This window comes from Miscanthus floridulus, chromosome 2 (genome assembly GCF_019320115.1).
Source record: "Miscanthus floridulus cultivar M001 chromosome 2, ASM1932011v1, whole genome shotgun sequence".
Lineage (NCBI taxonomy): Eukaryota > Viridiplantae > Streptophyta > Magnoliopsida > Poales > Poaceae > Miscanthus > Miscanthus floridulus.
The window spans coordinates 148,257,472-148,270,902 of NC_089581.1; the positions used below are offsets into that span (position 1 = coordinate 148,257,472).

General features: G+C 45.3%; 1 protein-coding gene across 1 annotated transcript; it reads right to left on the reverse strand.

Annotated features, from left to right (window-relative positions):
* Positions 1–12,733: 12,733 nt before the first annotated feature.
* Positions 12,734–13,134, reverse strand: LOC136537240 (uncharacterized). Its single transcript, XM_066529280.1, has 2 exons — positions 12,968–13,134; positions 12,734–12,896 (listed from the first exon to the last, which is right to left on the reverse strand). The coding sequence occupies exons 1-2, from the start codon at positions 13,132–13,134 to the stop codon at positions 12,734–12,736; spliced, it is 330 nt and encodes a 109-aa protein (XP_066385377.1).
* Positions 13,135–13,431: the final 297 nt, after the last annotated feature.

Consider the following 13,431-nt stretch of genomic DNA (forward strand, 5'->3'; position numbering starts at 1 on the left):
AATCTTGACCTCCTCCGGGCTGAGTTGGAGATGGAGCGTCAAATGCACCAAAAGGAGGAGAATGCCCTTCGCACCCGGGTAGTGGAGACGGAGAAACAGAGAGATGCTACGGTGGAGTCTGCGAAGAATGAAAGCAAAGGTGCCGCGGGTTCTGCCTGTTTCTTCTTGTATTTTGACTTCTTTTTCTGCTGACTTGTTCTTGGGTGTCCTGTCTAGCTCTCCGAGTTGAGAAGCAGAAGCTCTCGGAGAGTATTGATGAAATGAGGGCCCTTGTCCGTTCTAGTCATAATAGAGCTGAGGAGGTAATTACTCATGCTGAGGAAGAACTCGCCCTTGCTAAGCTGATTAGGCGCGGAGCTGACAGAGATCTTGTGCAGGCCCAAAAAACTATTGAAAGCTTGTCCGGGAAGCTGGCGACGGCTACTGAGAATTGGAATGCTTTGTGGAAATCTTTTCGTTCAGTAGCCGATGTCCTCCGGACTTCGGCGGATGACGGGCAATCTTGGGCGCAGTTCATTCCCTGGATTCTGACTCGTTTCCAAGAGTTCGCGAAGAGGTGTGCCCAAGTATGTACCAAGAATGTGCTGGCCCAGGTCCGGGTCCTTGCTCCAGAGGCGCCTCTCTCCAAGATAGCAGAAGAAGCTGAAAGCCAAGAATATCTTGACGCCGTTGAAAGGATGGAGCCTGAGGTCGAAGATCTAGCCAGTAGGGTTGTAGATAGTCTAAATATTGACATTTCCCTTTCTGATGACAACGCCTGACTCGATTGAGCATCCCCTTGTAATATTACACTCCTTTTTAAATGAAGATTCTTTATTTTTGTTGATGTATTCTTTGCCTGGGTGCGGTTGAAGTTATTTGACTTGCTGAGTACCTTGTCCTGTTCCCATCTCTGCTCCGTAAAACAACTCTGTGCGTTATTCTGACGAGGCCTCTCGATTTGTCGAGTACTTTTCTTTTCTTCCTCCCTTGTGATCCGTCGAGTGCTTTTCTTTTCTTCCTCCCTTGTGATTCGTCGGGTGCTTTGTCTGTGCTATGACTCGGCATCCGAGTGCTTTCTTGAGTGGCGCTTGTGCTTTTGTGAGGAAAAAGTATTCCTATCTGGATGTAGCCCCCAAGCCTCTTGCTTTTCGGAACGAAGTGCTGGAGGGTCTTTTGAAGTTAAATTTCGGTCGACTCAGCCAATTTGCTTTTTGTTAGCTTTTAGCTACCCTCATCGGCAAGTTAAAGCGTTTTTTCAGCTATTTTGCTCTTGGCTGGGATGCTCAGGCAAGTTTTCAGCCATTTTGCTTTTTTGTTTCGGGTGTTAGCTTTTAGCTACCCTCATCGGCGGGCTCAAGCGTTTTTTCAGCTATTTTGCTCTCGGCCGGGATGCTCAGGCATGTTTTCAGCCATTTTGCTTTTTTGTTTTGGGTGTTAGCTTTTAGCTACCCTCATCGGCGGGCTCAAGCATTTTTTCAGCTATTTTGCTCTCGACCGGGATGCTCAGGCATGTTTTCAGCCATTTTGCTTTTTGTTTCGGGTGTTAGCTTTTAGCTACCCTCATCGGCGGGCTCAAGCGTCTTTTCAGCTATTTTGCTCTCGGCCGGAATGCTCAAGCATGTTTTTAGCCATTTTGCTTTTTGTTTCGGGTGTTAGCTTTTAGCTACCCTCATCGGCGGGCTCAAGCGTCTTTTCAGCTATTTTGCTCTCGGCCGGAATGCTCAGGCATGTTTTCAGCCATTTTGCTTTTTGTTTCGGGTGTTAGCTTTTAGCTACCCTCATCGGCGGGCTCAAGCGTCTTTTCAGCTATTTTGCTCTCGGTCGGAATGCTCAGGCATGTTTTCAGCCATTTTGCTTTTTGTTTCGTGAAAACAACTCGCTGGAAGTCATGACAAGACATGCTGTGGATGAATATCATCTTTATTGATCATGAGTATAAACTAATACATATGTTGTTGAAGAGTATTGTCTTTCATTGATTGTGAACGTAGGTCCCTTGTGGCTTGCATATCTGTTTTTTCTTGAGTTGTTTTTACGCGTAGAATCTTCTTAGCTGGCTGATGTGCCATGTATTGCTAACTTCTTTTCCATCTTCGGTCATTAACTTGTATGTGCCTGGTCTGGTGACTTTTGTGACAATGAACGGGCCTTCCCATGGACTGAGTAGCTTATGTCGTCCATCAGTCTTTTGTATCCTTCTTAGCACTAAGTCTCCAACTTGTAGTGATCGAGGTTGGGTACTCTTGTTGTAGTGCCGTCTTAAACCTTATAGGTATCTGGCTGATTGGAGGGTAGCGTTTATTCTGACTTCTTCTGAGCTGTCGAGTTCTAATCTTCTTGTGTGTTCTGCTTCTCCTTCATCATATTGTTCTATTTTTGGGGATGTCCAGATCAAGTCGGTGGGTAGTACAGCCTCTGACCCGTAAACTAGGAAGAAGGGTGAGTGGCCTGTTGCTCTGCTTATTTGAGTTCGTAGCCCCCATACTACTTTCGGTAATTCTTCAATCCATTTGGACCCATAGTCCACTAGTTCTTCGTATAACCTTGGTTTTAATCCGACTAGTATGAGTCCATTAGCCCTTTCTACTTGTCCGTTGGCTTCTGGATGTGCAACAGACGCATAGTCTATACTGAAACCACAGTCTTGTGCCTAGCTCTTGAATTCTGTAGCTATGAAGGGGGAGCCTAGATCTGTAATGATTCGATTGGGCATGCCGAAGCGGTGCATAATGTCTTGGATGAACTCGACTGCTTTGGTTGCGCTGTACTTCACGAGTGGTTTGTATTCAATCCACTTGGTGAATTTGTCGATTGCTATGAAGATGTACTCGAAGCCGCCTTTTGCTTTTTTCAGGGGTCCTACTTGATCTAGCCCCCAGCAGGAAAAAGGCCAAGCGGGTGGGATGCAGATAAGATTGTGAGCTGGTACATGGGCTTGTCTTGCAAACATTTGGCAACCTTTGCATTTTCTGATAGCGAAATGCTTTGCCAACCAGTGTCCTTGAGGCGGCATGATTTCCACAGCAAGCTGAGTGTATTTCATTTAGGATTTCTTTGCCTTCTTCAAATGAGACACATTTTAGTAGTACTCCTGATGATGCTGCTCTTCTGTAGAGTTTATTCCCTACTAAAACGTAGTTTTTGCTTCTGCGAACAACTTGTGTGGCCTCTACTTTATCTGCTGGCAGTTTATTTTCTTTGATATAGTCAATGAAAACTTGGGTCCATGAAGTGTTGATTATCAAGATCTGAACGCCTTTAGTCTGACTTTCATGTGTTGTTTCACCGGGTTGTTTGATAGAGGGAACTGATAGCTCTTCTATGAATACATCGGGTGGAACCTTTGCTCTGTCTGATCCGAGCTTGGCAAGGACATCTACTGCAATGTTGGAATCGCGTAGGACGTGTAAAATTTCTAATCCTTGGAAGTGTTTTTCAAGTTTCCGTATTTCAGCACAATAAGCACCCATGTTTTCTTTGGTGCAGTCCCAATCTTTGTTGACTTGGTTGATGACCACTGCTAAATCGCCGTATACGAGTAATCTTTTTATTCCGAGGGTAATCACGACTCGTAGCCCGTGGATGAGGGCTTCATATTCTGCTTCGTTATTTGTAGCTTGCCATAATATCTAAAGAACGTACTTGAGTTGTTTTCCTTCTAGAGAAATGAGGAGAACGCCTGCACTGGCCCCGCCTAGTTTGAGTGATCTGTCAAAGTACATCTTCCAGTGGTCGAGGATTGTATCTGATAAGGGCTGTTGAATCTCTGTCCATTCGGCCACGAAATCGGCGAGGGCTTGAGATTTGATTGCTTTCCATGGGGTGAAATTGATGTCAAGAGCTCCAATTTCAACTGCCCATTTGGATATGCACCCTGTGGCGTCTTTATTGTGTAGGATGTCTCCGAGTGGAAAATCTGTCACTACGGTAATCTTGTGGCTTTCGAAATAGTGGCAAAGCTTCCGTGAGGTAATGAGTAGAGCGTAGAGTAGTTTTTGTATATGCGGGTACCGGATTTTGGATTCTGACAGTACTTCGCTGATGTAGTATACTGGACGTTGCACTTTATACACGCGCCCTTGTTCTTCTCTTTCTATGACTATTGCTGTGCTGATTACGGTGGGAGTTGCCGCGATATATAGCATCATATCTTCATCTTTCTTTGGAGGTGTCAGGATAGGTGATGAAGTGAGGTATTCTTTAAGTTTTTTGAAAGCTTCGTCGGCCTCTATTGTCCACTCGAACTTGTCTGTCTTCTTTAGTAGTTTAAAGAAAGGTAACCCCTTTTCGCCGAGTCTTGATATGAAACGGTTGAGGGCCGCCATGCATCCTATTAGTTTCTGCACATCTTTGACACTTCTAGGTGGGCCCATTTCTGTTATAGCTCGAATTTGCTTGGTGCTGGCTTCGATCCCGCGCTGACTGACCAAAAATCCGAGTAGTTGTCCTGAGGGAACTCCAAATACACATTTATTTGGGTTCAATTTCCATCTCCATTTCTTCAAGTTTTCGAAGGTTTGCTTTAAATCTTCAATTAGAGTGTCTGGGTTCTTTGTTTTTACCACCACATCGTCCACGTATGCCTCCACATTTTCACCGATTTGATTCCCAAGGCAAGTCTGGATAGCTCTTTGGTACGTGGCGCCAGCGTTCTTTAGTCCAAACGACATGGTCTTGTAGCAGTAGGCACCGAACGGGGTGATGAAAGATGTCTTGCTCTGGTCTTCTTCTTTTAGTGCGATCTGGTGATATCCTGAATAGCAATCGAGAAAAGATAATAACACAGATCCTGCTGTCGAGTCAACTATCTGGTCAATGCGTGGTAGCCCGAACGGATCTTTTGGGCAATGTTTGTTGAGATCTGTGTAATCGACGCACATACGCCACTCGTCCGTGTTTTTCTTCTGTACAAGGACTGGGTTTGCTAGCCAATCTGGGTGTAGGATCTCCCTGATGAATCCGGCTGCCATCAGTTTTGTTATTTCCTTTTTAATTGCCGCCTTCTTGTCGGGTGAGAATTGTCGTAGCCGTTGTTTTACAGGTTTGGAGCTTTTGTTAACATCAATTCTGTGCTCAGCCAACTCCCTTGGGACTCCTGGCATGTCGGCTGGCTTCCAAGCGAAGATATCTTTGTTGTCCCAAAGAAAGTTGGTGAGCGCGAGTTCCTATTTTGCCGAGAGGTGAGCACTGATAGTTGCTGTCTTGGAGGTATTGCCTGTGCCTAAGTCGATTTGCTTGACGTCGGCTTCTTTTGGTGGTGCGATGATACTGGGTTTTTTAGCCGGTATTTCTAATTCTTCTTGGCTTGTTTCTGCAGCGATTGCGGCTATTTCTTTTCTTCCATTGTCGGCTTGCGCTTTAGCTGCAATTTGGATTGCTTGAACGTCGCAGTCAAAAGCGCGCTTTAAATCGCTTCGAAGAGAAAGGATACCGTTGGGTCCTGGCATCTTAAGCAGTAAGTACGGATAATGTGGTATTGCCATGAATTTGGCCAGTGCTGGACGTCCGAGGATTGCATGATATGATGAATCGAAGTCGGCGACTTCAAATTTGATAAACTCTGTTCGGTAGTTTGAAGGAGTTCCAAAGGTAACAGGTAAAGTAATTTGTCCGAGTGGCATGGCTGCTTTGCCGGGTACTATTCCATAAAAAGGTGTGCTTGTTGGCGTAATCATCCCGGCGAGTTGTAGTCCCATTTTTCTTAGAGTTTCTGAAAAGATGATGTTAAGCCCAGCTCCTCCATCGATTAGTACTTTGGTGACGGTCATACCAGCAATAGTCGGATCCAGAACCAATGGATAATGGTCTGCGTTTCCCACGCTAGTCCATTGGTCTTCTCTGGTAAATTGGATAAGATACTGTGACCAATTGAGGTATCTTGGTGTAGCCGGTTCTGCTGTCATAATGGTCTGCAGTGCTAGTTTTTCTTGATGTTTGCTTCTGCAATCCGGAGCCCCTGAGAAAATCACTGCTACCGTTCCCCTAGGTTTTTGGAATCCTTTGTCCTCGTGGTTGTCTTCTTCTCTTTTCTGATTGTCCTCTTTGGTGTTTTCCTTACTATCTTTTCTTGTGTATCGATCATTGAAAGTGTGGCAATTTCCGATGGTGTGTCTCCCACTAGGGTGCAATGGGCAACGTATGTTTTCAATGTCATCATATCTTCTAGGTTTGGGAAACTTCTTTGATTTGTCGGCCATTGCCACAATATTGTCTGGTCTACGTTTTCTTTCTTGATGTCTGCTATTTCGGTGATTTTGCTTGTCCGAGTTGTCCTGGTTGCTTCTGTCCGGGAACCTTTCTCGTGTTTTTTCTTCTGCAGTAATCATCTTTTCTACTGTTCGTCTGAATTCTTCATTGTTTCTCGGATTTTCTTTGCAGAAGTCTTGAAATTGCCACCTAGCCATGATTCCGTGAGAGAAAGCTTCAATTACTTCTCGTTCGGTTATGTCATGCACTTGAGCTCGTAGTTCGCCGAATCGTCGATAGTAATTTCTAAGACTTTCACCTCCCTTTTGCTTGAGTCCTTTTAGTTCTGCATGAGTGATTGGGTGTGTAATGATTCCTGCAAAATTCTCACAAAAAGCTCTTTGCAAATCCTCCCAATTTCTGATAGATCCTGGGTTCAGTTTATCGAACCATTGGAGAGGCATGGCTTCCAGTGCCATGGGAAAGAACAGGGTTTTGATATCGTCGTCTCCTCCGGCTAGTTCAATTGATTGTGAATATATTCTGAGCCATTGCCTTGGTTCAGTTTTGCCATCATACTTGGAGTGGTTAGACGGTTTGAATTTGTGAGGTAATCGTACCAATGCAAGCCTGTTCGCGAAACAGGGGAATCTGTCGTGTGTCTTGGTTTCTTTGAATTCGGATTCGGCACCTTCTTCTGGCCAACTGTCGTTTTGATGGGAATAATCTTGCGAGGTTGTCTGGGTAGGTACCCTACTCCTAGTCTTCCTTGGTTGTTCAAATCGGTGGCCTTGATTATGTTCCATCCTACTTCCTCCGTCATGGCTTCCACCCGGCCCAAGTCTTTCGAAAGCGGATTTCCTTTGATTTTGATCTTCTTGCCTGTGGGTTGTTGATCTAGCGGGTAGTCTTGATCGAGCTCTCTCTTCATGCATTCTCGAGATCATCGATCGGAGCAAGTCCTGGAGCTGTTCATACTTCTCACCGGGATGTGAAGTTGTTCCGAGTTCTTCTAATGCTTCTCGAATCTTATCGTAAGGCGTATTTGCCGTGCGTCTTCCTTCGACTTCTCGTTGCGATTTTGTTTTGTCATACTCAGCCAATTCTGACTCATATCTGATCCAAGCTTCCCTGCGCTGCCTAGCACGGTGTTGGCGCCCTTGCTTCAACTTGTTTTTTCTTTCTCTAGCTTGTTTCTGACTTTCGGTTTCTCCATCGTAGCCCTGGGCAAAGGGTGATATGTTGGATTCTGATTCATCTGATGATCTGACATCAGGTGCTTCTAGGGGATTTAATGGTGACCGCGGACGTCGAACCATGAGCACTTCTCGTGCGTGAGTCGTTCTGTTATTGGCGTTAGTTTTCATGCTGTCGGAGTCGCTGATAACTTTAGTAGATGCCTCGGTGTCGTAGATCGAGTCTCCTTCTTGGTAAGGTAGAATAGCTGTTGTTGTTGTTGTGCCGACTAGTTGGGTTCCGCTACCTTCAGGAACGGAACCTGGCCAGTGGATGATACAGTCTTGCGATGTTATCGTTAGCACGAGACCCTCCTGAGCTCCTGTCAGTGGTATCCCGAATCTTGGATTGAAAGATCTTTCGAACTGTCCCTGATAGGATTTTGCCATGTTGTCGAGCCCAAATGGAAAAGAACTCGACTTCTTGAAAGAACTCTGAGGGTAATCCGAGTTGTTTTGGGTTGTGCTCTGGAATCTTGCCAAAAAAGAACTCGGTTTCTTGAAAGCACTCGGATAAAACTTCGCCTTGGAGCTTGAATTCGAATCGGATACGAGTGGCCGTGAAATCTGATTTGAATCGGATACTATGAGCTGCGCGAATCTTCTGGTGAGCTGATCCGTTGTAGTTGTTAAAATAGGAAATTCTTTATGATGATCTGGATCTTTGAGGAGATGGCCCTGAAGCTTGCCGTTGTTGTCTGCCTCGCAGATCCATGAGCCGAAGATGAAAGTTGATCCCGTCGGGAAGATTATGTTGTCGAGGTCCATCGAGTTCTCGGATGCAAAGTCGCCGAAAGCCCCTACCTGGCGCGCCAGCTGTCGATGTTTCACCACCGATAGCTTGCCACGGGGGTACCCGGGGCAGTATGTTCGGGCTTCGGCGTATGCCAAACTCGATGGTTAACGCAAGAGACAGCCGATTTATCCTGGTTCAGGCCCTCGATCGTACATCGAGTAATAACCTTACGTCCAGTCGGCCTTAGCCTTTGCGTTGGATTGATTGTCAAGTGTTGTGTTGTACAATTGTTGTCTCTCTGTCTCAGGAGCCCTGCCCTCCTTTATATAGTTAGGAGGCCAGAGTCCTAGTCGGTTTACAGTGAGATTTCCTAGTAGGATTACTTAATAGTCCTACTACTAAGATTATATGGGAAGAATCCTAGTTGGACTAGATCTTCTCTCTCCCTTGCGGGGTATCCTGTGGGTCCCGCATCGACAGCATCTAGGATCTAGTGGAGTGCTAACACCCTTCAAAGTATTTATGAAAATATGCTAACACATGTGCATAAGGTGATACACTTGGTGGTTGGCACATTTGAGCAAGGGTTAGAAACTTCACTGATGGAGTGTCCGCCCGTAAAGTGCAGATAGTCCAACGGTGCCACCGGCGCCCTATACAGAAAAGACAGGGGTTCATAGAGTGACCGAACGCTGGTGGTGCAGTGACCGGATGCTGGGTTCAGAGTCCGGTCAGTGACAACAGTAAGCACACGGTCTTGGTCTTGTGATCGGACGCTGACGTGTAAACTGACCGAACGCTGGCAGGGTGTGTCCGGTCAGTGCTGACGTACACTGACGTGAGGTGCACAGAGGAAACATTGAGTGACCGAATGCTGGGTGAGTCCACTCGAGCAGGATCGAACACGTCCGGTCGTGAAATGTCGTGTTTGGAACCTTACTAGAAACGACCAGATGCTGAGGTCCTGCGTTCGATCACTTTCTAACTGACGCATCCGATCATCACTTGACTGTTGAAATCAGGCGATCGGTGTTTGAAGCCGATGACACATGGCAAGCATCGGGCGACCGGACGCTAGGGTCCTGCGTTCGGTCAAACTGACCGGAGCGTCCGGTCACCCCGAGTTGTGCCTAGTAAAGGGGTACAACGGCTCTATTTCTTGGGGGCTTCTATTTAAGCCCTATGGCCGGCTCAAGCTCACTCTCTTGGCCATTTTGCATTGACATAGCAACCTTGTGAGCTTAGCCAAAGCCCTCCCACTCATCTCCATCATTGATCCATCATCATTGTGAGATTGGGAGAGAATCCAAGTGCATTGCTTGAGTGATTGCATCTAGTGGCCCTTGGCATTCGTGTTTTGCTGTGGGATTCACTTATTACTCTTGGTGGTTGCCGCCACCTAGATGGCTTGGAGCGCCGAGGATCGTTAAGCAGAGGTTGGTGATCGTCTCCGGCTCCGATTGTGGTGATTGTGAGGGGTCTTGTGCCTTCCTCGATGGAGAGCCAAAAGGTAACTCTAGTGGATTGCTTGTGTCATTGAGTTACCTCACTTGTGGGTAGGTTCTTGCGGTGTCCAAATTGTCTGGATGAAGTTCGTGCAACACCTCTTAGCCACCGAACCACCAAGTGTTGGTCGACACAACGGGGACTAGCGTGCCGGCAAGCACGTGAACCTCGGGAGAAAAATTAGTTGTCTCTTGCCCTTTGGTATTCTCCTGGTGATTGATTTAGTATTCATCTTGTGATTGGTTCACTCCTCTACACGGCGGTATAATCACCCTACTCACTCATTTATATTCTTGCAAACTAGTTGTGGTAAGCTCTTTAGTGTAATTAGAATTGAGAGCTTGCTTTGTTATTTTAAGTTCATCTAGTGGAGCTCTTTAGAGTAGCAAGATTGAGAGCTCTTAGTTAGGGATGAAAACGGTACGGATATTTTCCGACCGTATTCGAAACCGAATCCGTTTAGAGGGGTTGAGATTTGTCCGTATCCGAGTCCGAATATCCAACATCCGATACCATATCCGTATCCAAATACTCAAATCACATATTTATGATGTCGATATCCAATCGTATCCTATCCGACATAGTTGACACTATCCGTATTCGAATCCGAATCCGGACAGAAATATGAAAACAAATGTAATATTGGTGATATCCGTCCATATCCGATCCGTTTTCATCGTTACTCTTAGTGAGTAGTAACATTGTAAGTTGTGTGCCTAGTAATCATTGCAACTAGAATTGTTGGATAGGTGGCTTGCAACCCTTGTAGAGCTAGAGCAAGTTTGCATTTCACTGTTTGTCATACTAATCAAATTGCTCTAGTTGATTTGTAGATTTTTTTAAATAGGCTATTCACCCCCCTCTAGCCATATTAGGACCTTTCACACGGCCACACCGTAGCCAGGCCCAGGGTGACCACCATCAGCCTGCCCACGCACGTGCATGACCAGAGGTAGCCACGGCGTGCACCGAACACGGTGACCACGCACTCCCAGCCGAACAGCCAAACACATGCTAAGCACAAATTTTAAAGCGTCAAAACCAACCGCTTAGAGCCCGGTTGAGATTAAAACAAGAGTTCAAGATTCTAGTAGCCACTAAGGGCTTCTCATCCAAGCAATGAGCATGGCTGGAGAGTGAGCATCAAGGGAGATAGAGAGGTGCCAATAGGAGCTCGTCGTGCTGAATGCCAGTTCACGACCAAAGCACGAAACAAGATCGACAACACGTTCTAACAAAGTTAGGGCAATTTCTGCGACGCCACGGCAACTCCAACTCGTCCGTGGACTTCACCATGCTAAAGTACTCACTTAGAGGCAACCAATAGTACAAAAACATGGATCTAGTGTTTAAACCTTTTAGTTAGAATTTGAATGTCAAGATAGCATTGTCTTACTACTTTTCCCATACTTAGAAAAGTTGAGGTCCAATTCGAACTAATAGCCATTAACACTTTTGTTACAAAATTTAAAAGGCCTAAACCCTATTAACTCCAACTCACAAGTATTTCATGCAATGGTCCATACTTCATACTAACCCATAGAACAAAATATTTAAACATTAATTAATTATTTTGCCCACAATAAATTGCCAAAAATAGTTCTTTAAATGAAAGTTCAAGTGTTTACCGACTTAACGAAAAGAGCTTATCTTCACTTCAAATTTGATTTTTGAGCTCCCAAGAGCACTAGTTAACACTATTTATTTTGATTTTTCTCAACCACAAAAGTGAGTCACATAGAATTTGTTTATCATTTCACGTTCGCTATAAATTTTTGAAACCCAAAAACTTGTTTGGCTAATCCCTCTTGTACCTAAATTTTGGTGCTAAGCAAGCTCGTAACACCAGGGGTGTTACAGCATCGAAGAGAGAAAAATGATACACATTTGCCACTTTTGCTCACGTGGCACACCAGCTCCGCTGTCTAGCTCGGATCCGAGTCAGCAGGTTGATGTAAAATGACCGCCTTGCCCCTAGCGTCTGTATTTCCTCATGGCCCACTCCACTCTCTCCCATCCGCTCCCCTTTCTCCTTTCTCTAGTCCGTGTTCGACGCCCGCCAGCCACCGCCGCACACAATGTCACCCCCACTACGAGCCATGTCCCTGCCCCATTACATCGAGTCATCTGGAAGGGCAAGGAGTCGGGTCCAAGGTGCCTGGAGCTCCAGCATCGCCTCCGTCTGTGTGGATCCAGTAGGTGAATTGAGTGGCTTCCCATTGATCCCTTGCCCAGACTACGGCCTTGCTCGGGTGGTGGAGGGGTGAACCAAGAAGGATGGTGATAACCATGGGCGTCTATACTTCAAGTGTGCAAGGAACGGGGTGAGTTCTGTGTACTGCCCATCCCCCATTGTCACAGTTAGGGTTCTAACTTTGGTTTTTTTTAAGTTTCCCAAGCTGTGTGGGTACTATAGATTTGAGAAGCAGTACTTCGAGTAACTGAAGGAGAAGGGGATCATCTAGGTTTGCCCAAATGGTCCCGACAACAATAGGAAAGACCTGGAGCACAAGATGGAGACATTGATTTGGAAGATGAACATGTTCATTGTGTGTGTTGTATCTGTTGTTTTTGGATATGTTGTAATGTATGTTGCAATGAAGTGACAATGTATGGAAAATGAAAGTTGTGTTTCTATGTGACAATGTATGGAAATAAAAATTGTGTTTCAATGTGATAATGTGTGAATTGTGTTTCAATGTGTCTTTTGGTAGTGCCTAACTTGGTAACCTACACAAGATAGATCAACTAAAACAGTTGTACATGTTAACAACAAACACAAGACAGATCAAGCACATGTTAACCATGACAGATTCAACATAACAGATCACACATAACAGATGGAACACATTAACCATAAACCAACTAGCAGTGCTACATTCAGGCCACTTCAAATAGAGTTGTTATTCAGAGGAGTTGCCACAAGTTTTGGCCACATACAATAGTTCAGATCACTTACATAGTTCAGGCCACTTACATAAGCATGTTTTGGCCAAGGCAAGGCCTCAATTACACAAAAGAAGTCATTTTGAGGGCCTTTTTACAACCAAAATGAATGTCCTCCCTACTGTTTTTCCACTCCATTCACTCACTTCTTCCCCTTCTTGGCTGGACTCTTCTTGGCTGGACTCTTCTGGGTCTTGGTTGCTAGCTGCTTCTTCCTTGGAGTGAACTTCTTTGGAGGTGGGTCAATAGTTACTGTTGTAGTTTCATCTAGCTCACTCATAACTTGGATTTCACGGCATAGGTTCCTATTTGTGAAGAAATTACATTAGAATGGCCTCAATTACACAAGTTGTAATGTTTTTTAAGTATGGCATACCTCCTAGTGCTTGTAGAGGGTGGTGATGGTGGTGGAGGCTCAACCTCAAGTGGTGGCACATCTAGGACCTCCCTCTCAGCAGCAGTTGCAGCTTCTGCTGCTATAGATGCCTTGACTATAGCTTCTTGGGACTCCTTTACTGCACTAGCTACTGCTTCTCTAGCCATTGTTGCCCTTGTCCTAGGTGTGTTTGCTCCACTTGGTGTAGGGTTTGTCTTGTTCTTCCTCCTAGGTCTAGGTGCTGACTTCTTGGTTCTTTTCCTATAATGCTAGTATTAGGTATCATGGTTTAAAGGCAACAGTAATATAAATCAGTTAGTGTGCAAATTACCTTTTCTTTGTGCCAGTCAGATGACACCTCTAGCTTCCACTTCTGTGGACATACTCACCATAGTTAGGGCATTTTACTTGTCTTGTTCCTTTGCCACTTCTCTCACTTAGAGCAAGATGCCTTTTTTCTTCTA

Bases quoted from the DNA above. Each gene is read 5' to 3' on its own strand.
- LOC136537240 (XM_066529280.1), bottom strand. From the start codon at position 13,134: ATGGCTAGAGAAGCAGTAGCTAGTGCAGTAAAGGAGTCCCAAGAAGCT. The intron at 12,897-12,967 runs GTATGCCATACT...CTTCACAAATAG, and splicing joins CCCTCTACAAGCACTAGGAG to GAACCTATGCCGTGAAATCC.